Below are 27,971 nucleotides of genomic sequence, written 5' to 3' on the forward strand. Positions count from 1 at the left end.
TACTTGCTGACCTCTGTGCTCCTGGCACAGCAACTTTTTTTTTTTTTTTGTTTTGTTTTTATTTCTCTTATTTTCTCGAGGGTTTTGGTATACAAATCATAGTCTATCCCCTGATTCCGGCAAACAGTAGCTTAGTGCATAATCAAGTCTTCACTGTACTAAATTTGCCTTCATATCCTCCTTGTTGCCGTACCACACTGCGTAATCCACCATTGGTTCTTTAAGGAGCCGATCCTGGCCATTATTGGATGGGAACTGTCTTTGGTCCAAGTTTAAGTAAGTAAAGCGTTCTGATAATACAAACCCTCACACTCGATCATGCTTCTTATTATTGGAGAGGTTGAAACCGATTCCAAGTATCAAAGAGACTGGGTGCCTGGACGAGTTTTCGAAGAACGGCTATACCATGTGGGAGACCGATGGGAAATACTTCGAAAATAGCTTGTGCATTGTCGGGGATTGGGTCGAATTCATTTCCAATCACGTATATCGGTCTGCCCGGCGTTTCAATCTGAACTTTCTCTTAGACATCACGGAACTCATGCATGGAAAAGACGGCTTAGCCTATGGTCAGAGTCAAGTCAAACGTGCGACAACTAAGTTGCTTGGTTAGTACTATTCCTTGTATATGAATTGAACGGATGTACGCACCACTAGTAAAAGAACTTTGTGCCATCAATCACAGTGATGTATGGTTATTTCCTGTTGGGATATTACTGGGTAGATGTCCGGAATGGTTAGTTTATTTCTCTCCTGTAGGCTCCAAAACTACGCGGCTGAGATCAGAGAAGCTCGATGGGAAGCTTTGATCCGTGTTTATCCCTCAGAGCCTGTCGAGGACGAATTACTTCGATCGTTTGCTTGATTTGTCCAATTAGCCACAGCATCTTGCGAGCCACCACATACAGTAGGCCTTCGACCACCCACTCAAGAAAGGTCATCTTGTCAGCGTTAAAGTTGCGCTTTGATGTATGTGGCCTTCGGCCGAAATATCAGATCCAATAATCTCTGGACGACGCAGATACACACTCCTGGTGTCTTCTTGCAAAGGCCGCAAACAGTTTTGCTCCTCTAGGCTTACGAGACCGGATTGATAAATCTCTCTAGCAGAGTACGTTCACGAGAAGGATGTCTTCCCGTGGATTTCCCTGGTAGAGAGTTAACATTCTACTACTGCAAGCTTTTCATAGATTAATTTTTAACAAGCATTACAACTCAACTTGGACACCCAAGAAAGGGTTGAGCTGGAGCTTCCTGTTTGTAAGGTAGTGCTAGAGAAAATTTGCAATGCACCGACGTATTTCTGTCGTTAATTCCCAGCTTGGATCCACGCAGTTTCATTGCTGCATAAGCAGTCTAATCACCTCTGGGGTGCAGTTGATCATTCCATCGCTACCCGTATATTCAATGTCGACGTCTTTAGGCAAACAACGTGACTGGGTCTCGGTGGTGTTGCAAAGCTCAGGAGGTTGCCAAGCACCCTAGTAGTGATATGTTCTTTTTCAAGTATCTCATCAGTCGACATCCATCTGGACCGGGCAAATCCAGTGCTATCAGTCCAGGAAGACGTATATAATCTGCCTTTCTTCCCCAGATGTCCAGGGCTTTGACTTTTGACTCCATATAGAAGCAATGGGAAAATGTGAGCAACATGAAGCTGTGGCGTGAGGAGAGATAAGATGGACAGTATCGCTGATGTCAGTGAATTGTTGACGTACTTGACGCACTACTGTCAAAAACAAGGATGCAGAGGATAATTCCAAATGTATAAAACTTCTATATCATGCTCCAAGATTCTCTGGGCCCATATTCGGTCAATCCATCAGTACAAGTAAACATATAGGGCTTCAAGAAACTCGATCACCCAAACAGGCTAATTAAGCACCAATTACCTAAGACCAAGAAAACCAACCCTACCCGGCACATTTCAATATAAACCGACCAACATCCCAGAATAGCGAACAGGGCCGAGACCGTCCCACAAGGCAAGCAAAATCCTCAGACCCCACGTCATCAACATCCTAGCACAACGATCACCTGACCGAACAAGATGCATCTTATCAAAAAGGTCAATGCGGTCGCACTGCATATTCAACAAAAGCAAGCCAGCATGAAGTATCGGTCTCGTGATCTGGATCCAGACCGGCGAGACGAAAGCCTTCTAAAATCGCCCAGACGTACGCGGTGAATAAGTCGTCGGGGGACGTTTTGATTCGAGCACAGCACGGCGTTTTGCGGACTGGCTGGGACTGTGACATGCGAATGCGAGAAGTAGAGGGAATAGTGCTACTTGGTGCGTCAGTCAGCGTCGCTTTGTTTACTTGATGTGGAAAGACATAACTTCCTAATCTAGCTAAAATCCCGTGTCAAGGTCAAGGGTATGTGTGGCCTTGGTTTTGGTGATGGCGGCGATATTGTAACGCCGCATGATGCAGCGTGCAAATGTACCGGACTTACAGATGTTCTCCGTGTCTAGCAGGGTGCGTCCCTGTCAGCGATGCTGCTCTTTTCAGGGAATACATCACATCTCGAGCGACACGGTGCCATCTCGCTCTCTTGCAGTTGCCTGAGAAGGCCAGAGTGGCGGCTTTATTCCTGAAAAGAGAAGAATGCCCGTGAAAACCAGGTCCAGGACCATGGTTTCATTGCAGATGACTACTGTCCGGCAGGAACGAAAGCATATGAAGGCCGGGCAGTATCTGAATTATGGTGGCGTCTATACGGGTGTAGCACGAGAGTACGCGAGGATATGCTGTTGGGACCCCCAGCCACCAGTTGAGAAGGTCGAGACGAGCAGGCGGGTGCCTTGCGGTGTTGTGTGTGTCGTGGATCTGAGCTGTCTGGTCTGATCATGGATCGTCGTCCGTCCGGATCGAATTGCATGAAATGAGGTCATTCAGTACTTTGTTCGCGATAAACAAGAAGGAATTGTGCACGTATCAGATGTCGCAAGTACTGTGCTAGGTCACCATTTGATGGACCGATTCATGTCTAGACTCTGGTATGTTACCAAAAGTTACTTTTAGCACACCAGGCGTGCAAACAAAGCTCGTATGACCGAGTATCCAGTAACCCACCAAAAAAAGGCTCTACTCAAGCCCTAGACCCCCGTCCTCTGTACATAGCACGAATCTCAAAGGGATCTAGATCCAGCCATATCCTGATAACAACCTTACAAATGCTTAGCAATCACCAATAATCCCAGCTGAGCAATCACACACAGCCACCTCTTTGTCCCCATTACCAAATCCGGCATATCGCAAGCCCAGTATGTACTATATTCCATACTCCTCCGTCAACTCCGTCGCATATGTCATGTCATGTCATGTCATGTTCCTGGGCCAGCGCCAAAGCCGCCCGATGGTCCTGTTTAGCTACAGGCACCTGCATAAGCGGACCAACGGGATGCACTGGGTTGCGTGTGGTCTGTGTACGGCGTGAGTAGTCTGTGTATGCAGTGCATGACTCTTATTCCAAGATAGGCAGGTAGGGCAAGCTTCAAGTATTTGGAATTCAATGTCGTACTACATATCGCAGCAAGCAGGCGAGGATAGATCGATAACTTCAATATCCACGACTAGTCGTACAATCTAGTACCACTCAGCAAACCACATACATTCATACTACTAGAATCAAAATACGATGGAGTAGTTACTTCATAGTATAAAAACGATGCAGTGTAACAACCAAGCTGATCGACGACGTTCGGCGACTCCGAAAGCTACGGGTGCATATAGTTTGTTATATAGCTATTACCTTAAAAAACGCCTGCATATGTAACGCTTTTATTCCAAATCATATGCAGGTTTCACCGTTGGTCATTACTTACGGTGTTTCGTGTATTGTATGTTAAGGTTGCAACGGCTGGTATGTGACAGCGGCCTCGTGGTCGAGCATTTACGATGTATCCAGGGAGTAACTATAAGGAGTAATATTGTAGATTCACGCCAAAGTAATAGTAGCTAGCTAGCCAGCCGTTGTTGTTATCTTCATAACCATGACGGGGACCATGACAAATCTCGATACTCGACTGTCAGACAGTCGCTGAATAGATCCAAAATAGGAAATTGCATGTGGTCTGAGCGAGGAATCTGTCCGTCGCCGCGCCGTGTCCGTCCGTGTCTCCCGCCGTATGTCTATTATGGAATGGCCCAAGCTGCTAATTAACAGTATATTAATTTTCTTAATATGGACATCGCATTCCATACGCCCTATGTACGGAGTAGAGTGTCAAAAATGGACTCGCCTTGACGAAATCTACAGTACAGAGTAATTAAACAAGCGCAGTATCAAATCCTTCAAGTCCATAGCGAACTACCCAACCGAATCAATCACAATAAACAACAACAATAGGCTTCTTTTTCCACTGAATAAAAAAGACACTGCCAACCCCTGAGTCTTAGTCATGGCGTGGCTTGGTTAGGTTCAACGATCACGGATCGGCAAGGCGGGTACCAGTACCGTAACCGCTGCGCAATCGGCGATCTGCACGGGCACCGAGATCGGCCGAGGACCAATTAGAATTTAATAAAGAATCTCAACGTTCTTGCTCGAGCTGGAATCGATCGACTGCGAACCGAGGTATGATATTGTATTTTTTGTATGTATGGTACAGTGGGTACATACCTGGTAGTTGGGATGCTGGATATCATGATTCGTCTACAGTATGGAATGCACAGTAACCCTTGTCAGTTTTACTTCTGCATATTCCCTTCTCGCATAGTATACAATTAGCCATACCCTACAGAGTACATAATCACCTACTCGATAAGTACAGCTACATACTCGTACCATGGTTAAACTAGCCCAACTCAGCTGACCCAAACCAAGACGCGACGCCGACCGACTGACCTGTAACCCAATCCAGTAATAATTTATTCGCCGCCAGAATCGAAAATTTGGATCCAAATCGTTAGTGATGTCAGGAATCGGAACCACCCGATACGCGCAACGGCGGCCAACTGTCTAGATTCAGGCCTGGGCACTGCACTGGTCAACGAGTACGTACTGTACATAGTGGCCAAAATTTAAGACTTTTTTTTTTTTCTGAAGAGAATGTCGTATCGGTCTACGTATAACTAAGCATATTTTAAGCGAGTATACTATACGAAAATCTCACACGGAGAACTGGGGATAGACCGCTCCGCGCGACCGTTTCACATGAGAAACCAGGGCCTGGGCAGACGTTGTTAGGACAGGGATTACTTAGTTAGGCCCTGGGCATGGCATAGCATAGCATAGCATAGCATAAGATGTAGTTGGGGATCTTGCATTGTGCTGCATATAGGTGCATAAATTGTTGAGTTTGTGTACAAGTACGGAATAGTTGTGCCATAACTACTCTATACAGAGTACTAGTATAACGAAGATAATAAGATTGTTGTAAAAAGCAATACTACAATTTGTGTAGATTGAGATAGATTAATTCTACTTCTACTCCGTAAAAAGTCCAGATCACAATAGTGCAAACTAATACATCGTGCGCGGGACACAAGTATTTCAAATTCCAGAACTCACATTGCACTATTGCTACTTAGTCAGGAAGTGATAGGTAACTGACACTAACACCAGAAAAAAGAATAGAGAATCAAAATAATTGTATTAACAACCAACAGTCATGGGGTATTATTAGGTCCAAGCACATCGATCCAAATCAAAGAAAAGCAACTATGTACAAATCATATCCATCACTCGCGCGGTCTTTTCTCTAAACCAGATTTAAAAAAAAAAAAAAAAAAAAAAACCATCACTCCTGAATCTCCCAAGTAAAATAATTCCCAAAATTGCAGTAAATGCTTTTCGCTCAACAACAAAAGGGGGCGAAACACAACTCCGAACCCCCCACGCAATAAATAGTCGTGACCACGTGACCCGCAGTGGAAATGGACCGACGGGGGAAAAACAATCAGAAAATATACACATTAGATATACACACTCAACAAAGGAAAGACAAGTAAGGAAATTGTGTAGTAAAAGAATGACCAGGGTCGGAATGTGGCGTGTACATCATTGCGTAAAAAATCAATCAGAACAAAGGAAATGTTGTTTTTTTTTATGTTTCTTTTTTTTCTCTTTTTTTTTTTTTTTTTTGGTTTCTCTTTCTTCAGTTCAGAAGGTTGTTGAGGCCCATTCGCGAATCACGTTCTGTGGTCTGAGTCTCAATCTTCAGTGGTTGTGTGCGGACCTCCTCTGGGGGCATAATCCACGACTGCGTTAGCGCTGCAGTGTGTTGGCGCCAGCTGGGGAGTTCGGGCATCCATCGGGGCTTTTGGGTCATGTCGGAGGTGTCAACGGCCTTGGGCCCTTGGTAGCCAGTAGCATAGGTTTCGTCCGCACTGTTCAGCGACGAAACACTTTGGCGCCGCATGTGGTAGTGCTGGCGCATGTCGATAGGAGGAGGCAGGAGTTGTGGGGAAGTGGCGGTGCGGGGAGAAGCAGAAGAGATCGAGTTGTTATCCGAGACCAACGAGGGAGCATTGGAGGTTTCCGAGAACGCAGGCGAGGTCAAAGGGGTCTCGATGGGACGGTTGATGGAAGGAAGAGTGTAAATGGGCGAGAGTTGCTTAGGAGTGTTGACGGTGGAGTAGGAAGACGAGGTGGAAGAGAATCGTCGGCTGAGGGGGCTGCTGTTGATGGTCGAAGCCCGCGGGTATGGTGCCTCGATACGGCCGCTATAGGATGTGCGAGAGAAGGAAGTGGCGGTGGTAGCAGAGGACGAAAGACCCCTCCGCTTGCGGTTCATGCTGCCATTCCACCAGTTCTTGACGGCGTTGTCACTGCGGTTGCCCAGTCGGCGGGCAATCTCGGCCCAACGCTTGCCCATGTCGGTCACCATGCGTTCGATCAACAATCCCTCTTCAGCGGAAATGGGCTCGCGGTTGAGGGAAGGTTTGAGGTTCTGGTGGAAGCGCTCCCGACATTGCTTAGGAGAGCGGTAGTGCATGTGTTGCGAGATGCGCACCCAGTTGTTAGGGCCTTGTTCGCGCACCAACTGGACAAGCAACTGGTCCTCTTCGGGGACCCAAGGACCTCGACGGTGAGTCTGAGCCATTGTGTGTGTGTGTGTGTGTGTGGTATAGAAGGTGAGGTGGTTGAGTGGTGAGGAAGATGTCTGATGGAGGAGTGTTAGACTTGAGTCAAGAAGAATGAAGAGTGAAGATTGATGGATGATGAGGAGAGACAGAAGTGCGAGACAAGAGAAAGTTAAATAAGAAAACCCAGTTGCCAAAAGGTACAGGGCGGGGAAAATAAATGTGGGAACTGTTTAAAAAGAAAGTTCGGATCTGACTTGACTTACAGATAGACGACAGGGACCGGTACAGGCGCACCTAAATAAGAAAAGAAAAAAATAAAAAATAAATTCAAAAAAGCAACAACCCGATTGAGGGATGGATCGATAGATTGAACTGATTTGATTTGAGTTGATTTGACTGGTGACGGCGATGACCGAAATTATTTATGCGAATGATCAACTTGTAAAAAATCAAATAAAAAAAAAAAAAAAAAAAAAGGAGGAAGCACAGGAAGAAAAGCAATGGCCAGCGTAACCGAGGACTTGGGAATCAATCGAAGATCGCGCCGCTACTGTCCGGTAGATATACGATGGGGCCAGTCAGGAGGGACTGACGACAGCAAGCAGAATTAGTCGCTGGTAGTGGTAAGTAGTATCGCATCCCGAGAAATTGACCAGGGAGACGGGTCCAAAAAAAAAAATGAAAAAAAAAAAAAAAAAAAAAAAAAAAAAAATGAAAAAGAAAAAAAAAATGAAAAAAAAATGAATAGGGTTCCACTGTGCACCACGCTATATGAAGGAAGATCCGATCCAAGATCTCGGAGCTGACAGTTCGGTGTGATACTGTATGTACGGTACGGTATGTTTTCTGTATCGTATGCTTGGTATGGTGTATGTTACCGGTGGGGATATCCCTGTTGATTCACCAAAATAGACCAGGTGACCATCAGCATTTGTTAGTCAGATAGTTTAATCATGCGCGATGCCATCCAGAGTATTCCTTAGAGACTCTGGCCTCCTTCTCGACTAGGAAAGTTGTACTCTTGAATATACTCCTTACTAGGTGCACTGGGGTACTACTCTGTACGGTATGTGGGATAGTGGAGTGGATTCGTATCTTAAAAAAGCACCAAAACACACTATCGGTGGAAAAACTTGTTATGCAGTATCTGAGTTGAGTATAGCACTCGCCAGATCGTGGGGAGATTTGCCACTAACGATTTTACCACGGGTCTAATATAGGGGGGAAGCTGCGATGAATTCAGACCGGTCGTGTGGCAGATTGATTGATGTGGAGGCTATTGATTCATTGTCGAGAGAACCAGGTTTACGGGTCAGATCGTGCTGGCCCAACAGGGGTAATACTCGGTTACTAGTATGTAGCGATACACTAATCTATGTATTCAGCTACTAGGAATGGTGTGGGGGAAAAAAAATAAATAAATAAAAAAAGTTACACAAGTCGACTATACAATCCAACCATAAACCAACCAGCGAAATCCATCGGGGTCCAGAGTGGCCCATGCTGGTAAAGTTCAGACCCTGACAGGACAACGGGAGCGGCAGAAACGGCCCTGCTGATGGTCAATTCATGGATGTCAAATTCAGTTTACCATGGAAAGGAGAAGCCAATAAACCCAATAAACCCAATACCATGCGTGCGCATGAGTCGTGGGAGTAAGAAAAGGCCCATTCTAGACAAAATAAATAACACAATATTATGGAGTACGGAGTACGGAGTACGACATACCGAAATCTTCAGCGGGGCATCTGAAGAATGACAGATCAGTTACGCATTGTTCTGGTAAAATTTCAATCAACATTCGATCTAGTATTATCAGCCAGCCACAATTCATGTCATTTTTCAGGAGAGTGAAGAAGCCCAAAAGAAGGAGGAAGGAAGATGAGGCTGTAAAAAATCTTTTTAATTTAATTTTTTTTTTTTTTTTTTTTTTTTTTCTCCTTCAGATCGGTATGGACCCACTAACCCGTGGGCCGTTTGAGGATTTCACGGTATGATTCGTCCAGAAGCGATTTGGAATTTGGAATCTTTTAGGTTTTGGGTACTTCCCAGAAGCGGCTACGATCGACGTTGGGATACCGTATAGATCAAGGAGAGATACGGCGTACGGTTGACTTGCGTACATAGCGTAGAGCAAGGACAGACTACGGAGTACTTTAGAATACAAAGCATTTAGACTAAAATGGGGGTGCATGGTATGAGCGCAAGCGAGATCAGGCTCGCCTTATCTTACTCTATACAGAAGGAAGCATACATCGTTACGAATACATACCAGGATGTTGGGACACAACCCCATACTCCATACTGCACATGATGAATATTCAGCCAGCCTCACCACGCTTGACCGTTTCTTTCCCCCTGGATCCCATTATGATTATCTATTGTCATCGTGTGATTGTTGTTTTTCATTTCCAGGTGCCTGGGCCGCTATCCATCTGGAACATGATGGAAGGTTGACAGGTCACAGATCATCCTCTCTTCTTTTTCTCTACTCTATTAGTAACCCAGGTGCTATACGAGTCATCTTAGCGTAGCTATCGTCGCATAATTCCTAGACTATGTGTAAATCTCCCATGCTGCGGAGGTTACGGTGAGTGCTGTGCATAGTTGACTGACTCAGTTCACAGCGGTGGCATGGGCCTAGACTACGTGCACGATTGAATTTGAATTGACAGTAAACGCTTGATGAAGAATTGACCACCCCATTCCCGTAGCTTTGCTGTCAAAATGTCACATCAATAGCTTGGAAGTCTATTGTCTTGCCCGTAAAGGTGGTGTCTGGTGTTATTCCTTTGTACTCTGTACCGTCCGTCCTCTGGGCGGTTACGTTGATCCTCGATCCAGGACACTGATTGGTAGATCTCCGATCACTAGAAGAACTGCCATGAAAAGCTAATGATCAATCATTAGGGGTTATTCCGTATGGGGTATTCAAGATGTGCCCCTCCATCTCATCCCATTCAATCCCGTCCCCCAATCCCTCATCCCATCCCCGGACCCCTGCTAGTTCCAGCTCCAGGATTTCTGCTGCTGGGCAGGTACTAGTGTATACGAATTAGCGCAGTATTGCACACAGTGACGAATTTCATCTGAGATAAATGACAATTGTGCATGATCCTTGTTGGTATCGTGTGCTGAAATCCGTGCGTCAACGGGTTTTCCGAAATTTTTCGGGTCCCGCTATCGGGCTAAATGAATAGTGCGATAAACTAAATTTGTCAACTAAGCTACTCCAGACCGAGCTTGAGCGAGAGAACAGTTAATAAAAATTAATTAAATTGTCATACGGCACGGAAAAGTCAGTGCGGGAACCGATGCTGTCACTATGGGTATCCCACAGTATTCTTAGTCTTCTCTGAACGTACTCCGTAAAGTATATTAATTCTTCCGCCAATGGGCTTGGCGTGTTTTGCGATTTGGATGATCCCAGCTGCGCCGCAGAAGAATCTAGCGACTCCACTGAAACCGTTGAATGATACGTACTCCTATGTGCATACAGGAGGGGACTCTTGGTGTTGGGCTTAATTGCTTATTCCTCTATGCCTAACACTATTACTTATATGTACATAGGAGTCATGTACAAGACCACGTAGTCCAACAGTAAACGTACAGCACAGCAAGGATACCCTACCAAGTCCACGTTGAAAAAAGGGTGCATACATGAAAGCCCCTGACCGGTCGCATGCTAAACCGCACCACCATCGCTACAACACACTCGCTACGATATATTAATGACGATGGAAAGACTCCGGATAGAGTAGTGGGACCGATGTAACGAACCTCCCCGGCGGACGCGGCCCCTAATTGGTCGGTTAATTAAGGTATTTGGAATTCATGATTTCCCGAAACAGAAAGTGATAGACGGGACCGGTGCGCTGACCGAGTCGTTGTCTGTCAGCCTGTCATGATGTATTCCAACTGTCCTACGTTTTGGATGGAGCAATTTGCAGGTTGTTGTTACGTTTTAGTTAGCTGTTTTATGTCCCGCGTGGACATGTCATGTCTGTCAAATGTCAGGCCAAGACACCAACTGTCCCGTCTGTAACTGCTATTTCGGAGTATATACGGACTAACAGATACACACAGATATACAATCCAGCTGAGAATAGCTCGTGCGTTACCGAATGGGGTATCCGAATGATATTCTACTTTATTAATTCTCCTATAATACTATGTTACAATAGTATCAGTACAGAGCGCGCTGAAGATTCAATAAATCGATTTCTTTTTTTTTTAAAAAAATTTTTTTCTTCACCTTCGTTCTTTGTCTCAAAGGCCCAGATGGAAAAAGGACCCGATCCCGGCACAACGCCATGATCCTCGCGACCCACCCCCATGGTACGAACCCATGTATCGTATCTATACGATACGGTTTTATAATACCATATATACCGTATTTAATACAGCGTAGTCGCCGAATAAAACCGCATTATGTCATTCGCCCGCGTTTAACTACTACAAGCTAGTGGTTGATCTGAGAAACGAGGAGGTGGATATTGGGAACAATGCACTGTGTCAGAGGGCAGAGCGACCAATCACAGGCGCTGGAAGTATTTGAGATAAACCCTTGTTACCCTGCAGGGTCAATCCCTGTTTAGCGCTTACGGGCATTGTGAATGACATTCATTTGACAGACATGCTTGTATAGACAGGGTACATCCTATATTATATTTTGGGTTATATAACTGTAATTGCACGTTTCTGACTGCTTACTTGTTTACTATGCTACAAGTATGCTGCTGACACTGACAATGAACGGCACCGCAGACAGGAAAATTAAAAATTAAAAATAAAAGTGGAGCGAACGGCGCTCTCGCGTCTGTTAGATGTTGTTTCCGGACTGTCGGGCCAGAAGACAGATGGTAGAGGCCCGAGCGTGTCCGCAGCAGATTTAGTTAGCAGGAATGATAAATAAAATCTCCTATGCTATTACAGGAGAACTCTGTATGGAGCACAGTAACCATTACGTGGACTCCACGACTGATGCACATCAGCAAACTTGACACGCGCCAGTCGTATCAGACTGGAATCTCCCTATTCCAGCAATGCGGATCCCCCAACAAAGAAGTCCCTATAGAGCATGTTTCCGTATGTGCTACCTAGCACCTAGCATTACTCCTGTACCTCGCGCGGGGTTCCGAGGATTTGGCCTCCGCTCTTCGTAAACGGTCATTTTTGCTTTTGCTTTTGCTTATGTCTGTACAAGGCAGAGTATGTAACAATCTGTCATCGCCCTTTATGCTGGTCAACCAACCTCTTGTGTATCTGTGTACTATGTACATATCCCTGGCAGTTGGTCGGGGTTCAATATGTATCCCGTCGGGGACCTTGAGACCGAGTGGTGCCCGAGGGTTCTCCACGGGATATGGTCCGTCCGTTTTCCTATTTGGGGTATAGCTTGGTGAATGGTAATAACGCCTTAATTTGTTGTGTTAACTAATGTGTTAATTCTCAGGGTAAGGTATGACTGCACTACTTTGGACTTTCTCCATAAACTAATACTATCTTAATCTATTTGCTATTATTATCCAAGCGTAGCAACTTGTACAGAGTACATTGGTCTACTATGTACGGAGTACTCTCAAGTCGGCGTCCCAGAGCTATTGCTATGTTTCCCGGTTCCAATTTCCACTCTTCAGCCGGATCCTTTCGAATCCCCGATCTTGGCTTGAAATATGCCCCATCGAACGCGCACAACAGCCTCATGCCAACCGCAGATCGCTCCATCTTGCGACCGAACTATTGAGTTTATTGTGGGATGGACCCATCCCTACTACTCCAAATCTGGTATTCAATTCGATATCTGTGATTACAGAATGCTTCTCTACCATGGCCGAGCGTTGCAAGCAACCCACATGCTGCCGTACTCTGGTACTCCGTACGCCGTATTCTCCATACACGGTGGTCTCTAACTATCAACGTCTGTGCAAGATTAGACGGATATCCCGCTGTCAGGCGAGTTTATTCGGCGTTGTTCGGTGCGGTACGTGTGTGTGGTCTCCCAATTCTGTTATCTGTCTCTGGGCATTCTTCCGGGCGAGTCAGCCAGCCAGGCAAAAAACAAAAAAAAAAAAAAAAAAAAAAAAAAAAACGCATCACCATGAATAGATGCACCAAACTATCAACAATCTCTATTACAGATCCAATCTAGAACAAATAAGTCCCAATCCTCACAAAAAGAAAATAAAGAAAAAAGAAAAACTCAATCAGTCCCAACTACCAGGTTCAGATCTCGAAACTATTCCCGCCTGGGGCTGAAGATCGTGCGTGCACTGCACATTCTCCGACTCAGCGAGGCGATTCAGCGAGGCGACTCAGTGAAAAGGAATCTCCTTTACTCCGCGCCCTAACTAGCAAAACCCAATAATGAGAATTCCTTTTGCCCCCTTCCAGAATCGGTTTAGAAGTGCGAGGTGCAAAACTTGGGTTATTGTCGGAGAAACTGAACCCAATTCACAGGTTGCTTTGCGCCGCGGAGCTTTTTTTCAACCTCCATCATCGTCGCCATGCCCCTTTCAAGCGATACGAACAAAGAATGTAAATAGACTCCGATTATTGTCCGTCGCGTGACTGTTAGAAAGCGTGGTTGTCTACTCCGTACCCCGTATCCCATCTATCTCTTCGGTTCCTCCGACGGACTCAATTTTGGTCTTTCCGTTTTCGGGGTTGTGGCTGAAGCACGTTGCTTGTGGCTTTGTTGTGGCGCAGCCGAGTTATTTCCTTTTTGGGACGGACACTACTATACGAGCAAACTTGCATCTGAGCGAGGTTCAGCTGAACAAGGATTCGTAGACGTCATTGTTGCAGATATTGAAAGCGTGATAGTATTGGTCTAAACTTATTGCTAAAAGCAATATGTAACCGGTCGGCGTGTGGCTCGATCGTGATCGAGAGGTCATTGCGGGAGTGACGTGCTGGCTGGATATCGTGATAGTGCTTGGACTACCAGAAGTATGGCAACTTGGATTCTCAACTGCCTAGCTATCACGCAGTGCATCATAATGGTCATCATAGTCAAACCCAATTAACCACCGAAATCTTCGCGTATGTATGTGTGTGTATATTGTATATATATATATATATTCGCTTAGGGCAAGTCAACGACGGGGTCTCATCCTTGTGGTATTTATGGGAAAAGTTGTGACCATTGTTGATAATATGGCTGTGATTGGTGCTTAGAATGGCAACTGACACCATCGGCATCTTTGCTTGTTCCTATAGCCCCAAAGGAGCCCAACTAACATCCCAAGTAGGCCAATTGTACGGACCAGTAGAACCCATCCCCGAAATAGGATATCTAGGCCCAACGTCCCATACTCAATCAGATAGTCCCGATAAGCCTTGGAGAACAGAGCACTCTTTATTGCTCTATTTATCGTCCCGATCTACGTACCCCCAAGGATTCGAAATCAAAGACTGCTCCAGATAGGAAGCCAATCGACTCGAAATCAACCAGTGACGGCATTGTACTCCTTGAGTAGAGAATGTCGTGTTTATCGCATCAACAATACGGGCGTTTCTTGCAGCATCGATGTCGCCTTGCGACACTGTGAACGAATATGGCTTCTCTCGTAAGCCAGATCTCTCCAGGTGCTATTTAAATGTTGGTCCTATGCCGTTCAGGATTAGAGTATATCCTAATGTAACGGATGAAGAGATGATCGGGTCTCGGAGGACCACATCGAGTGAAGGGGATCCTTCGGCTGCCTGTGTTGAGACTTGCTCGCCGAAAAAGGCTTTCAAGTCTTTCTCCTGCTAACTAGGCAAGTTCTTTCGGGTGCTTGGAGATAGATTAGACACGGGTTTTGCGCTCCGCGTGGATTTGAGCCTTTGCTCACTGTTTTTTCTGGTATCGCTGTCCTAGGACATTGCTGTATCGATTGTCGACTCTATAAATTCGAAGAGCCTGTCGAAGCTTCTGCTCAGACCAAAAAGACTTCATTTGGTATACCACAAGACAAAGCATCTGGCACAAGATCAGATATGTCCTCTCCAAAGAGCACTGGTGATTTACTGGCAGCTATCAGAGCCTCCTCACCGGTGTACTAGCTCCACCCACTGAAGACAGTCCTGGGCATTGACGACACCGGGCGCTTGTCGATATTCCAGTTCCGATCTGGCTTTCTTCCAAATTGGTGAAGTTCCATGAATAGTATCTGTCCCCACCGTCGTTCATTGTGAGCATTATGTCGATGTCGGAGCCCGGATCAAGTCACTCTGGCGCCTGGTTTTGCCCACGTAAATCGCGGATTGCTTTGGTATCACGGGGTTGCAGTCTCCGAACATCCACTCTGATGTCGATCATAGGGCCCTTGGAGATTAGAGATTCAGCTCGGCCAACCCTTGGGCCTAAACGCGGATGTACCAGGACTAGCAGAACGACCAGCAGACGTTGGTACAGTTCATATTATTGGGTGGCCATCTCCCTCAGAGTCGGTTCCTTTAAACTGTATTGGCGGTCCAAATTATTTTTGAGGCGTAACAAGGCTCCTCCAGAAAACTGGATGTTTCAAGGTCGCGGCATGTTCAAAAGAGGCTGATGAGAACCTTTCTGGCTTCTCCCGTCAACTCTATCTATCGTAGAGCGGGTAACTCAGAACTCGAAGCCACCTGCTACTCTGACTTTATTTTCATTCGGTACATCCTGCGTCCTCCAAAACACGCATCGTATACTTGTGGATCACCATATGGGTTACCAGGTCGCCGTGGTACCGGTAGTTAAGTTTCGAGCTCAAAGAGCTGCTATACACAGGAATGTGCTGGCCTTCTAAAGCGCGTAGCCGTCTAGAATTCTTTGGATTCCGAAAGAATCAACAAGCGTAAGGTGTAAGTAGACAAGAGAATTGACTCGCGACCCCATATAAAGATCCAAAGAATCCTTTCTTTCTCGAGCGGTGTGCATCTCGAGGGCCAGGTCTTGAGAGGCGCTGACTGGATAATAACAGAGGTCTAGTAAGTCTTGAATTCTTCAGTTGCTGTCAAGTATGTTTGGAAACGAAAGGTGGCTTTTGGCTCTGTCGAGGCGAGTATAACAATGCCGAAAACCTTCGATACTCATAGGTTGCTTCTTATATGTTGACAAAGCAAAGGTGCGACAAGGCCATCGCTGATAGTGCTGTAGATATTGGATCACCGCTATTGCAAGTGAATTATTCTGTGAGTCCAAGTTTATCGCCAACAATGCAACAATGTAAATTCCTCCTTCTACATAGTCGTTTGGACTTGTTGGCGTATCAATATTGATCAAGTCGTGGATAGCCAGTGCTTGTTTCATTCAGTCCATAGATGTCATATAGGTGCTAGTGAGAAACCATGAAGTAGAAGATCGTTCAGCCCTGGATAGCATCTCATCATCCCCAAGCCAATCACATGGCAGAAGTATCAAGGTATTGTAATGAACGTAGCTGGTGGACTTTGCTTCAAAGCAATATGCTGGCTGTCTCGATTGCCTGAGTGAAAGCGCACAGGATAAGTAGAATCCTATAATGTTCACTTCTAGACGTGTCTGGCTCTTATGATGTGAAAGAAAGCATAGAAGTGATTGACGGCGTTGAAGTCACTCCGCACGCGCTTTTCCTAATCGGGCGGTCTGAAAGGCGAGCCGCAGAGTTCGCGATCAACACCCAGTCACAACTCACTCACTTTCCCACCTCTTTTACAGCTTTACACTTGACATTTTACTGAATATCATATTACTTTTCTTATATCCTCAAGGTCTACTTCGACTCTCTACGACCCAGATTCTCCATCATGGAGGTCGCCGAACAAGCAACAAATGGCACCGCTCCGGCCAACACGGACATGGACATTGATATGGATCTCGATCTTGGCCCCCTTCCAGAGCCAGAACCAATTGAAGCTGTGAGTGCGCACGATGCGAATATGACGCCATCCCAGTCGAACTTCTCTAACTGGCCGCGTCTGCTAGGAACCCGAAACGACATCATTCGGCCATGACGGTGCCTTTGATGCTCAGACGACAGAAACGCAATACGAGAAGGTTCACATTCGAGGCGTCGACGACCTAACGACGGGTAGCATTAGACAATTCGCCATCGACCACTTCACCACCGAACAGCCCACCCGCGTCGAATGGATCGATGACACGTCCGCGAATATCGTCTACTCGTCGCCGGAGATCGGTTTACAGGCGTTAGCTGCCCTTACACAGGTTGGGGAGGATGAATATACATCCGCAGTACCTCTGCGTCTGCGCTCGGCCAAGCTCCTTTCATCGTACCCCGACTCCGTCCTCCAGGTGAGAGCAGCGGTGAAAACGGATCGGAAGAAGCCTCGTGCGCACGAAGCGAGCCGGTTCTATCTTATGCACCCCGAGCATGACCCACGGGAGAGGTTGCGAATGGAACTCTCAGAAAGAAGGCGTCAAGGCGGGGACTCCGGTGATGGCGATTATAGGCGGAGACGGTTCGACGGTCGGGAGCTTCAGCGACGGCAAGACCGTGATAACGACGAGCTCATAAGTGCGGATATGTACGATGATTCTGGTGCAGGTGATTCTAGCGCAGGTGATCCTGGGCGGAGGCGCGGAGGGCGCGAACTGTTCCCCGATGAAGGGGGTTCGTCGGGCCGTCTTCGAAACCGCAGTGCATCCCCCGGACGAGACACCCTGGAGAGTGACCGACTGCTATCGGATCGGTCTGAACGGCGATTCAGAGAGCGATCTCCCCGTCGGAGCGGAGCAAAGGAAATTTTCCCAACCAAGTCGAAATCGAACGAACGCGAGCTTTTCCCAACCAAGTCGGAATCCAACGAACGCGAGCTTTTCCCGAATAAAACCGCAGATAGCTATCTTAAGAAAGAACTATTCCCGAGCAAAGTCAGCAACCATCGCCGGAAGGACGCTATCGATGCTGCGGACGAGACGCTGTCGAGCAGAATCTCAGCTCCGGTTGATTCACGGAACAGGGGCGTCGAGCTCTTCCCTGGCTCTTCCAATAACGGTGGTGTCAACATTCGTGGGACAGCTCGAGACGAAGGCTTCTCAATCCGTGGATCTTCCCATGGCCTGTCGATAAAGGGTAAAGGGGCATCGGTCAAGGAGTTATTCCCATCTACGTACGGCTCGAACTCCGGGAAGGAGCTGTTTTCAAACAAAATCGAAGGACGAGGAGGTCCAAGACGGAGGGCAGAGGACATGTTTGGTTGAGCAGTTTGATATGTGGCATGGCATGGCATGGTCGGAGTTATATTCATAAAAAACGTAGATAATGATGTCGATAATCCCTACTTTTATTGCTAAGAAAAGACTCCTAATCGATATCCAGCGTGTTTTTTTTTTTTTTTTTTTGTTTCCATTTTATTTTATATTATTGTAGAGAATAGCTTCAATAGGCAGTGAACGTGATTGGACCGGCCAACCTTTGCCAGACTTCCCTAGACTGCGATAAGAACACTTAACCCCAACCACAACAATGGCTACAGCATCTCAATCAGCCTCTTTGGCTAGTACCATAGTCGCCCGCTTCCTGCGGTCGAACAACTACGCAGACACCCTCAACACCTTCATCCGCGAGGCGGGATTATCAACAGACGTGGGGCAGCCCGACAGCGCAAACGACTGGACCATCGAGAGCGTACTCGAAGAGAAGAAAACATTTGAAAAAAGCGTCAATTTCGAACGATATAACGAGGATGAGAAGAAGGACGTATGGAGTGTCCCAGGTATGTCCTTTGCTCATCTTCCAAAAACAAATAACTGACCAACTGCACCAGCACCATCGAAACCAACAATTATCCAAACACCAACATTGTCAAACCTCCTAGCTACATCCGTTGAGCCATGGCAGTCACAAAACGACAAGCCATCATCCTGTCTAGTGGCAACAGGCGCAGACAAACAGCTCCATCTCTTCAAAACAGCAGAGGACAATGAACCTGTCAAGTCCTTCGCTGGCCACTCCGACTCCCCGATTCTGTCTTATGTATCTGTCCGCAATGGCAGATATGTTTTCATGACCAATATGTCCGGCCAGCTTATCTTGCAGCGCGGGGAAGAGGTTCTGGGGACGAGGAAGGATCATGGAAAATATGGTGTTAAGGTTGTTGCGCATGAGGATCCTTCGGGGAGGGTGTTGGTTGCTACTGCGGGTTGGGACTCGAAGATTTGCGTTTATGAGTTTGATCTCCAAGTCGAGAACGAAGGGGCAGACGTGATGCTGCGCGGGCCAGTTGCGTACATCAACCTGGATACTAACCCCGAGACTATGCTGTTCGTTAAGCATGTTGATTTGGGGCATACGATGCTACTCGTTTCGAGACGAGATTCGACGCATCTTTATTACTACCAGGTTGATTCCACGGGGCAGAATACACCATACGAATGCAGATTACTCGGAAAACAGAACCTGGCTCCTCAATCCAACGCCTGGATCACTTTCTCCCCATCCAGTCTAGCCCTGCATCCACACGACCCCGGCCTTCTCGCAGTCGCAACATCATCTCTCCCACACATGAAAGTGATCATCGTGCGCCTCCTCTTTCCATCAGCAGAAACCTTCAACCCGGAAAGCGAACCCCAACCACCCACAGAACCTATAACCCAAGCCACGCAAGCGTTCGAGGCCCTGGCACTCCAGAACCGCGAAGACGCGGCTATCCTGATCCAGGCGAATACCTTCGCGCCGCAGACGGCCTATTCGACGCCGCAGGTTGCGTGGAGGCCGGATGGGTCTGGGGTTTGGGTTAATGGGGATGATGGGGTGGTGAGGGGGGTTGAGGCGCGGACGGGGAAGGTTGTGGGTATGTTGAAGATGGGGCATGATGTTGGGTGTAAGGTGAGGACTATTTGGGCGGGATGGGTTGAGGTTGAGGGTATTAAAGAGGAGTGGGTTGTTAGTGGTGGATTTGATAAGAAGCTTATTGTTTGGAAGGGGTGATCTTGGCATTGGCAATCAATTCGTTTCTATCAAATCAGGCTATGTGGTCTACGGATGTCGCCTTTCGTCCATAAACCCCGGGCCACTGAGTAGACAAAGGGTATTTGGGGATTGGAGGCATGTCTTATCTCGGCACGTTAGATAATCCTTCAACATTCGCGCATTGAAATGACGCGGTGTTGTACACACATATGCCTGGTTCTAGAACTTTGAGTAAATCAAGAAACCAAAGAAAACCGGTTCTTTGTTGACAGTAGGAAGCGATTCTACCTGACCGTAGAAAGACAAAGGGTAGACTACCCCTTCAAAGGCCGTGGTATCGAGACAAAAATAATGAATTTATTTAACCGTCATCGCGCGAAACCAGCCAGGCTATTCGACATGACGTTGACGTGTTTTGTTGTCATCGCACGTTAAAATGACCAACCCAAGTAGCTCTCCATTATTTTTATACCCGTTTATGCGACCTCACGCTTGCCCTCCTTGCGCTCCTTCTGTTGGGTTGTTAGCCGGTTTTCTCGGGAATTCTATCGGGGTATTGCGAATTGGGTTCAACGTACAAGAGCCTTCATGGTACCGTGGAGAGCGTAACGGTGGTTGCGGCGGAACTTGGGGTCGACACCCTTGAGCGAGGGGTAACGCTGGGTCTTAGGCTTCTTGATACTGTTATTGAAGGCGATATCAGCGGGTTGTTCTGGTATGTGTCGTTTGGGTTTCCCCAAAAAAAGGAAGAAGCGTATTAAATGCAGGCGTTGGTCTGGGGTCATCCCCAAGGATCCCCCAACATCCAATCTCCAACATCATAGCCCCTTCCTTCTCCCAATCTCGAAACCAAAGAAAAATATACGCACCCGTTACGGTGAGCCTTCTGGCTGTTGTGGTGCTGCGATGCGTTCTTGGACTCTGCACAAAGGAACATCAAGTCAGCGCTTCCGCCTCAAAAAACCGCATTGTCGAAAAATCCCCCGTAACAGCATTTCGATATAGGATATTCCAAGTAGGGTCGCACGTACTGGCCATTTTGACGGAGTGTGTCGCAACGAGGAGAGTGGACGTTGAATTGGCGGATTGTCGAAGAGGTTCTCCGTCAGCTGTGCAAAAGGTCCGACGACCCAAGTCCGGCTCGGCTAGGGCTGCCCGTTGTGTGGGATTTCGCTTACGGGAGGCTTCGGCGGGCGGGAGGGGCCAGTTATGCAGTATGAATGGATATTCTACTAAGTACTCCGTACTTTCTACGGCTCTGGTTTTTTTGCTGGATTAAGGTATATCCTACGCTTTTTCTTTTAACCCTCCTTTCCCTTTTGTTCTCTTCGCATTTTTTTGTTCTGTCTTTGCAGTTGTACTCCGTACCAAAACGGATTGCGGATAATGATGACTAAGCACATCTGGAACCATGACATCGTTGTTGCTGCTGTTGTTGTCTTTTGAGATACTATGGAGTAGTTGCTAATTTGCTGCCGCAGAGGATATCATTAAGTTGGCAAATTATACAGTAAGCTATCAAGATATTGAAATGACAAAAAAGAGGTTTGTTAGACCGGAAGTCTGGATTCAATGATAATGACATCACGTGATATCGAATTATGTCACGTGAACCAATTGATGCAACCCTTTGCTGATTATCAACGATGGAGACCCAATTGAAACCAGCAATCGTGGTGCTTTGTAGCTGGAAACTTATGCCATAATTGCTCTTAAATCCAGGGCCATTGACTTGGTTATGCGTCTCTGCCGGGACATAGCATGCGCCGTTTTGGTAGACGAGGCAGTCGGGTGCAATATCGTATGTTGTTACCATATTTTGGGCTTGCTTTCAATATAGTTTGTATCGCATCATAGTCATGTCGTATTTCAAAGAACCCGGCACTGTAAATATTTTAGCAAAATGGTACATTGAAGTGATGCCGATGTTCGCAAAGCCGTTCCGCAACACGTGACTGCAGAGCCGCTAGGGAACAACCGGCATCCGACCCTCGCGACTTTCACCTCAACCCAGCTTCACGAGGGACAACTTCACCACCCCGCGCTTCCGTCAATTACAATATGAACTCCTTCCGTTTTGCTCGTTCTGCCCTCCGGGCCCGCCCCTCAGTCTTCAGCATGCCTGTCCAGCGCAGAGGCTACGCTGAGGCCGTGTCGGACAAGATCAAGCTTTCCCTGACCCTCCCTCACCAGGTACGACTTCGGACCAATTGGTCCACTTACCAGACCCCGATTGTGACTGTTACTGACGAATATGCGATAATAGACCATCTTCAACTCGACCGGCGTGTATGTCAATCTTGCGTCCTGCCCCGATCCGAACGTTCCATGTTTTTTCGGTGTCCCCACACCTCCGACTTGAAGATGCATACTGATGAATCTTTCCGACGAAACAGTGTCCAGGTCAACATCCCCGCCGAATCCGGTGAGATGGGTGTCCTCGCCAACCACGTTCCCTCTATTGAGCAGCTCAAGCCCGGTCTCGTTGAGGTTATGGAGGAGGGCGGCGCCAGCAAGAAGTTCTTCCGTATGTCCGATATTCAAGTTTTCGACCTTGGTTTGCGATAGGATGATTCGAATGCGCCGCGGCCAGGTCCTTGAATTGTCCCTAGGGCTAACACATGTCGCTACTCTAGTCTCTGGTGGTTTCGCCGTTGTCCAGCCCGAATCTCAGCTGAGCATCAACGCCGTTGAGGGTTTTTCTCTCGAGGACTTCAGCGCTGACGTAAGTTTTCTATATTCGTCCACTCTTGATTGTCTATAGGACCATGCTGATTGCGCATTTCAATGCAGTCTGTCCGCGCTCAGGTCGCTGAGGCCCAGAAGGTTGCCGGCGGTAACGGCAGCGAGCAGGACATTGCTGAGGCCAAGATTGAGCTGGAGGTAAGATCTTTTTTTGGGTACGTCATTTTAAATTGAATGCATGCTGACAGCCTTACTAGGTTCTGGAGACCTTGCAGTCTTTCCTGAAATAGATGTTTGATGTACATATCCAGCAGCTTCGACTATGAACTTGTAGAACTATATCAATTCTCTTGAGAGGCTACTCTAATAGAATTGTGTCACGTCCACTAATCTTTTGCTTTCCTTCTGTACTTTTGGACGGATTCTTGGTTCTCTAACATTCCACGGTTGCGCCTTCCCAACATGGTGCACCGGATTCTACTTCCCCTCAATCTTCCATTCTCCCCTTTATCCTCCTAACAATTGATAGATTCACCAGACGAAACCACCAATTTCCATTTTCTTACGTTCTTAACGTTGTTATCAACTCACCGGAATAAAACAGGTCATCAGTCAAACAATGAACCCACGATCGTCTCCATCAAGTGCGTTCTCGCCCACCCAGCCTCCGAGACTCATCCTACACCAATGCTCTCTGAGCGAAGCTCAAACGCAACTTCGAGTGTCCCCCGGAAGATTACGACTCTACGCATCAGAAACAGGCAACGACGCAGAAAAGAACGAGCGCAATGAAACGGACAAACATCAAGCTTCTAGCGACACCTACAACACCCCACACGAAGCACCTGATATCTCCATCGACAAATGCTCCTCTTACAATGTAAACGAACAACCAAGCCCTTTAACCACACCATCACCTGCCAGCAGTCGTGCAACTCGCTTCTGGTCTGACCTCGATTCATGGCAGGATAGGGATACAGCTGCTTCAGAGACGACAAGCAACTTGAAGCCAGTTTGGTTAAAGGAAGACAGCTACGACAGTCACAGTCTCAACAGTATCCCGGAAGTATGGAAGCCGCCAAAGCCACGAAAACCGTCATTCCTCACTGCTTCCGGCTCGACTGTTTTCGATACCACGCCAAATCCTTCCGAGAATGCCCAGTACCCTATATACACTGGTCTGGGCGCGCAAAAGGACCAGCAGGATACGAAACTATCGCTTCATGGCCCCCAATCCCCGTTGTCTTCTGGCGTTTATAAACCCCGCAAAATCTGCTTGAATGTTAACCATGCGATGAGGAAACAATGGAATACCAGGAATGAGAAGTATCGAGGACAAACAAGGAAGATTATTTGGCGTCCTTCGCTACGGCCTGCTCTGTATCGTGCTCCTGTGGAGACTTACCAGCTACCGGTTGATGATCCGGAAAGACCTTTTCCAATGCCCATTCCTACGATGGACAGGTTGCCGCTTCGTTGGGAAAGCTTGAAGTATCGGTCTTTGGATGGCCAAGAGACGGACAGGAGTGATAAGCGGGGTGAGAATTCACTTTTATGTCTGAGCAAGAAGGTTTTCGAACTTGCTTTGGTTACTTTCTCGCTAGATGAGTTTGAGCATTCTGGTCAATCCTCGGAGTCTAGTTCTCTGTTTCGAGTGGGATTTCGATTGTCAGTAATGCCACTCAATACTGCGAAATCTCCAAACCATGAGCGAGGAGTCGTTTCGGGCGTTCCGGTTGATGATGCTGTCAATCTACTACGGCTGAGTTTCGCTGTACCGGTGCTGTTGCTACGCGCCATTTCTCTGATTGTCATTACCAGTCAGAGTCTGAGATCTTCGAAAGTCCTCACAACGCTTGTTAGATTTATCACGGCACTTTTGATTCTGCTTGTTGTCACGATCGTATGGATGTGTGACAAGCTTCGTTCAGGCACGGCTTCTGGGTGGAAGTCAATTCGGAAAACGGATTGATGATTTGACTTGATGACAAGGCGAGGTTTATATAAGGTATATCATGAAATGATTGTCTACTGCTCTTCGTTTGAAGTACAGCCGATTGACTAGAACACTGCATTAAATCGAGCAGTAGACTTTAGAAACAATGATATATTCATTACTATATTCCATACATTCATCTTTGCTCATCAAGGACATATGGCAGAAATGTTTTAACAGGAAGCAGATAATAAAAACACGAGACATGAACGTTCGAGGTCATAAAACACGCCAGTTAACAAAGGAAAAACAAAAAGAAATCATCATCATCCCATATGTTCAATTCCAGTCCATCATGAAGAACAAGTGCCGCATGGTCATTCCATAACATGTAAGCATATCAAGGTGTCGACAAGGGGTAAACATAAAACTCGGGTAACATTCAGAAAAAGCACCAACAAGGAAAACGAAAAGAGAAACTTGTTACTCCCAATCAAGTAAAGTCCACGCTATTTTGTCTCCTAGCCCTCTCAGCCCGTCTCCGCCGGCGATTATTCGCATAATCCCCACTAGCCTCGGTCCCCGTAAATGTCCCTGGACCCGGCGACGCATAACTCCCCGACCCATACGGCAGCGTCGAAGGAGGATGAGACTGATGCAACGGCGGCGGCGGCGGAGGCGCCATACCACTCATCCGAGAAGGATGCGGCGCATATGAAGACGGCGGGATACTCGTGCTCGGAGCGATTGAGTGTGTGTTTTCAGCGGCTGCCCTTGCAGCAGCTTGTTGACGCTCCATTTCTTTTTGCTGTTGGCGTTCGATTTCCTCGACGCGGCGCCAGGTGTTGTTGCTGCCGCCTTCGTTGCCGGAGAGGGAGCTTGCGCTTTGGTTGCGGCGGCGGGAGGTGCGGCGTTCTTTGCGGCGGGATTCGCGGTTTGCTGCGGCTTCTTCTTCGGTGAGGCGCCGGAGGGTGACGTGGCGGCCGTCGCTGGGGATTTTTAGTTCCACGGAGACTGGGGGAGAGGAGTGGTCGTCGTGGTATCTGCTGTTGCTGTTGCTGTTGCTGCGGCGGCGGCGGCGGCCTGGGATGGGGATTGGGGCGGCGCCAGGCTCGGAGTCGTAGCCGGTTGTTTCGGAGGGCATGTCGTGGTGGTGGCTTGGTGGTGCGGGTGGGAGGTCTGAGTATTGGCCGTCGTAGGTGTTGCGGCGAGGGCGTCCGGAGATCAATGATTCCTCGTGCGGTGGCCTTGTCACATCGGACGTCACGTCTGTTGCGGTGTAGGAGCCATCTCTTCTGTGTCGGGGATCAGTGTAGCGGCGTCGGTTGCTGTTTGCTCGCGCGAGTCTGTCTTCTTCCATCTCTTGTTGACGCATTTCTTCAAGACGGCGTTGGTCATTGTTCTTGCGGCCGCCAAAGAGGTTCTTGAGTGCTCCAAGGGCACCGGCTCCGAATAACGCATTGCGGCCTGTGTTTGGACGGTCCTGGTCGTGATCGGTCAGGTAGGTACTATTGTAGTAGGACGAACCAGGGCTTTGTGGTCGGCTCGGCGGTCTGCTTGGTGGCCGATAGAGAGGCGTTCGATGAGTTGGCTCTGGTCGTCGGCCGTCTTCCATCCTGCTCATGGTTTCCTCGGTCATGCTGTCGCTTCGAGTATGTGCTCGACTGTAAGTCCCCGACTCGGTGTCGTCGTCATCACGGTTGCGCCTCCTGTCAAAGAGCTTTTTGGCGAGGAAGCCGGCACCTCCAATCGCGCCTAGCTCGAGTAGCTTCTTGCCCCAACCGCCGCCGCCACGGCGCGATTCTTCGTCAGAGTATTTCTCGTCCATGTACGACGTGTGGGAGTCATCATAATCGTGCGGTCTGTCTTGATGCTGTGAGCGTCTCCGGAACAACTGAGCCAGGCCAGCGCCTGCTGCTCCTAGTGCTGCCATTCGGCCAATGTTGCCGCCATGGTGGTGTTCCTCGGAAGCTGAAGGCCCGGAAACATAGCTTGCTCGACTATCGTATTCGCTTGTCATTGGATAACCTTCGGTATCGTATAGGTATGACAGCACAAAGAATGCGACGAAGAGCGTGAAGACTGCGATTGCGAACAAGATAAAGAAGACCTTTGGCGAGCCGTATAAAGTGAGACCCAATGGTATTTGGACGATACCCAGGATAGCGAGAATACGACCGATCCAGCGATGTATCTGGTGCGCACGATCAGTAAAAAGAATCAGGACATGGAGAAAGGCCAAGCACTTACAACCAGCTTGAAGGGAACATGATATCTCTTCTTGTTCCTCTCAATTCTATGCACCAGGTAGCCCCACATGACCTGAAAGATGACAAGCACGTAAATTGCCAATCCAATGCCATGATGAGGATTCGACAAGCTCCGTTCAGGCCCGACGGCAAACCAGCCCAGCACAAACACAATGGTACTCATGAACAAAGTCAAAACCTGACACCACACATGCAACTTGAAAGCCCAGTATGGATTCCATCGCGAATAGTATCGTATTATCAAAACGGACGCGGGAACGAGGCCGAGAAAGGCGATTGTCGCAAGAACACCATGGGCGCATATCATCGTACGGTAATTAGGCATATCTCGAAACCGATTTCCCATGCCTACCACAGTCAGTCATACATATGCCAGTCATCTGAAATGTTGGCATGTACCCACCATTGTACTGCATGGTTTCAAAATTCAGACCCATCAAATTGGGAAGAAGAAACGTATCGCGACCCGAGTCCCATGTTCCATCACCAACGTGTAGAGTATTCGAGGAGTATGTACTGCTCCCTGGAGCAGACATCTCCGGATTGGGCGACATATTGCCCTCTTATCAATCGTGAATTTCCCTAGCACAAACACGCGGTCTCGATAACTGGAATGTTGAAATCCGAAGGAGATCTATGCGATCCCCACCTCCGAAGAATGCACCATGCGGTGACAAGAAACGGGGTAGATCGATCTGGTATGCGCACTCGAGTAGCCAGCCGATGGCAATTACCGATGCGGAGGATAAGAGATGGCGAACTCGAGGGACGTAGCTGACGAAACGAGTGCCCTAAGCGCCGGTGATAGAGACGAAACAAGCGGGGGCAGAGACGGGGATGATGAGTTGTCAAAGTGTACCAGGAACCGTCCGAATAACAATGGGTTTTTCAAAAAGGCAAAAAAGATGAATAAACAACGAGAGATCGCGACAACCGAAGAAAAAGAGGAGGCTGAGACCAACACGTAAAGCCGCCAGGGACACTCAGATCGGCGCATCAACTGTTTTCCATTTGGGGTTTAGCGCGCCAACACATATCCAGGACAACCAGCCGCTGACTCAGATTTTGCTGTTCCACACCGCCTGTTGTTTTGAGCTAATTGCGTGCTTATCTTATCAGTCCCAATTTGGCAACGTGTGATAACGCATCAATCCACGACATCGACATC

At 47.7% G+C, this 27,971-nt stretch overlaps 7 protein-coding genes across 7 annotated transcripts; 4 read left to right on the plus strand and 3 right to left on the minus strand.

Annotated features, from left to right (window-relative positions):
- Positions 1-6,012: 6,012 nt before the first annotated feature.
- On the minus strand, positions 6,013-7,429 carry ASPGLDRAFT_1255843 (uncharacterized protein). The gene is made up of 2 exons (XM_022540574.1): positions 7,329-7,429; positions 6,013-7,111 (listed from the first exon to the last, which is right to left on the minus strand). The coding sequence occupies exon 2, from the start codon at positions 7,049-7,051 to the stop codon at positions 6,104-6,106; it is 948 nt and encodes a 315-aa protein (XP_022403362.1). The 5' UTR covers positions 7,052-7,111; positions 7,329-7,429; the 3' UTR covers positions 6,013-6,103.
- Positions 7,430-16,835: 9,406 nt separating this feature from the next.
- ASPGLDRAFT_120786 (NCBP3 domain-containing protein) lies at positions 16,836-18,201 on the plus strand (the record flags this gene model as incomplete). The annotated part of the gene is made up of 2 exons (XM_022540175.1): positions 16,836-16,895; positions 16,963-18,201. The coding sequence occupies 2 exons, from the start codon at positions 16,836-16,838 to the stop codon at positions 18,199-18,201; spliced, it is 1,299 nt and encodes a 432-aa protein (XP_022403363.1).
- A 265-nt stretch (positions 18,202-18,466) lies between these two features.
- Positions 18,467-19,930, plus strand: ASPGLDRAFT_121274 (uncharacterized protein; the record flags this gene model as incomplete). The annotated part of the gene is made up of 2 exons (XM_022540221.1): positions 18,467-18,707; positions 18,768-19,930. 2 exons carry the CDS (start codon positions 18,467-18,469, stop codon positions 19,928-19,930), a joined length of 1,404 nt encoding a protein of 467 aa, XP_022403364.1.
- Positions 19,931-20,388: 458 nt separating this feature from the next.
- ASPGLDRAFT_33571 (60S ribosomal protein eL29) lies at positions 20,389-20,950 on the minus strand (the record flags this gene model as incomplete). Its single annotated transcript, XM_022544327.1, has 4 exons — positions 20,389-20,424; positions 20,491-20,593; positions 20,782-20,833; positions 20,944-20,950. 4 exons carry the CDS (start codon positions 20,948-20,950, stop codon positions 20,389-20,391), a joined length of 198 nt encoding a protein of 65 aa, XP_022403365.1.
- A 1,028-nt stretch (positions 20,951-21,978) lies between these two features.
- Positions 21,979-22,956, plus strand: ASPGLDRAFT_44519 (F1F0 ATP synthase subunit delta). Its single transcript, XM_022546040.1, has 6 exons — positions 21,979-22,105; positions 22,179-22,201; positions 22,309-22,439; positions 22,549-22,637; positions 22,706-22,795; positions 22,855-22,956. The coding sequence occupies exons 1-6, from the start codon at positions 22,031-22,033 to the stop codon at positions 22,885-22,887; spliced, it is 441 nt and encodes a 146-aa protein (XP_022403366.1). The 5' UTR covers positions 21,979-22,030; the 3' UTR covers positions 22,888-22,956.
- A 260-nt stretch (positions 22,957-23,216) lies between these two features.
- Positions 23,217-24,569, plus strand: ASPGLDRAFT_33573 (uncharacterized protein; the record flags this gene model as incomplete). The annotated part of the gene is made up of 1 exon (XM_022544328.1): positions 23,217-24,569. One exon carries the CDS (start codon positions 23,217-23,219, stop codon positions 24,567-24,569), a length of 1,353 nt encoding a protein of 450 aa, XP_022403367.1.
- A 141-nt stretch (positions 24,570-24,710) lies between these two features.
- ASPGLDRAFT_145252 (uncharacterized protein) lies at positions 24,711-27,730 on the minus strand. Its single transcript, XM_022541845.1, has 3 exons — positions 27,207-27,730; positions 26,784-27,151; positions 24,711-26,727 (listed from the first exon to the last, which is right to left on the minus strand). Exons 1-3 carry the CDS (start codon positions 27,355-27,357, stop codon positions 25,027-25,029), a joined length of 2,220 nt encoding a protein of 739 aa, XP_022403368.1. The 5' UTR covers positions 27,358-27,730; the 3' UTR covers positions 24,711-25,026.
- Positions 27,731-27,971: the final 241 nt, after the last annotated feature.

The sequence above is a fragment of the Aspergillus glaucus genome (assembly GCF_001890805.1).
Source record: "Aspergillus glaucus CBS 516.65 unplaced genomic scaffold ASPGLscaffold_5, whole genome shotgun sequence".
Classification (NCBI taxonomy): domain Eukaryota; kingdom Fungi; phylum Ascomycota; class Eurotiomycetes; order Eurotiales; family Aspergillaceae; genus Aspergillus; species Aspergillus glaucus.

Excerpts from the sequence above, each read along its gene's own strand:
- ASPGLDRAFT_1255843 (XM_022540574.1), bottom strand. The coding sequence starts at position 7,051 with ATGGCTCAGACTCACCGTCGAGGTCCTTGGGTCCCCGAAGAGGACCAG.
- ASPGLDRAFT_44519 (XM_022546040.1), top strand. The coding sequence starts at position 22,031 with ATGCCTGTCCAGCGCAGAGGCTACGCTGAGGCCGTGTCGGACAAGATC. Across the intron at positions 22,106-22,178 it reads CCCTGACCCTCCCTCACCAG|ACCATCTTCAACTCGACCGG; the intron begins GTACGACTTCGG and ends ATGCGATAATAG. Across the intron at positions 22,202-22,308 it reads ATCTTCAACTCGACCGGCGT|TGTCCAGGTCAACATCCCCG; the intron begins GTATGTCAATCT and ends CCGACGAAACAG.
- ASPGLDRAFT_145252 (XM_022541845.1), bottom strand. The coding sequence starts at position 27,357 with ATGTCGCCCAATCCGGAGATGTCTGCTCCAGGGAGCAGTACATACTCC. Across the intron at positions 27,152-27,206 it reads TGAAACCATGCAGTACAATG|GCATGGGAAATCGGTTTCGA; the intron begins GTGGGTACATGC and ends TGACTGTGGTAG. Across the intron at positions 26,728-26,783 it reads ATGTTCCCTTCAAGCTGGTT|ATACATCGCTGGATCGGTCG; the intron begins GTAAGTGCTTGG and ends CGTGCGCACCAG.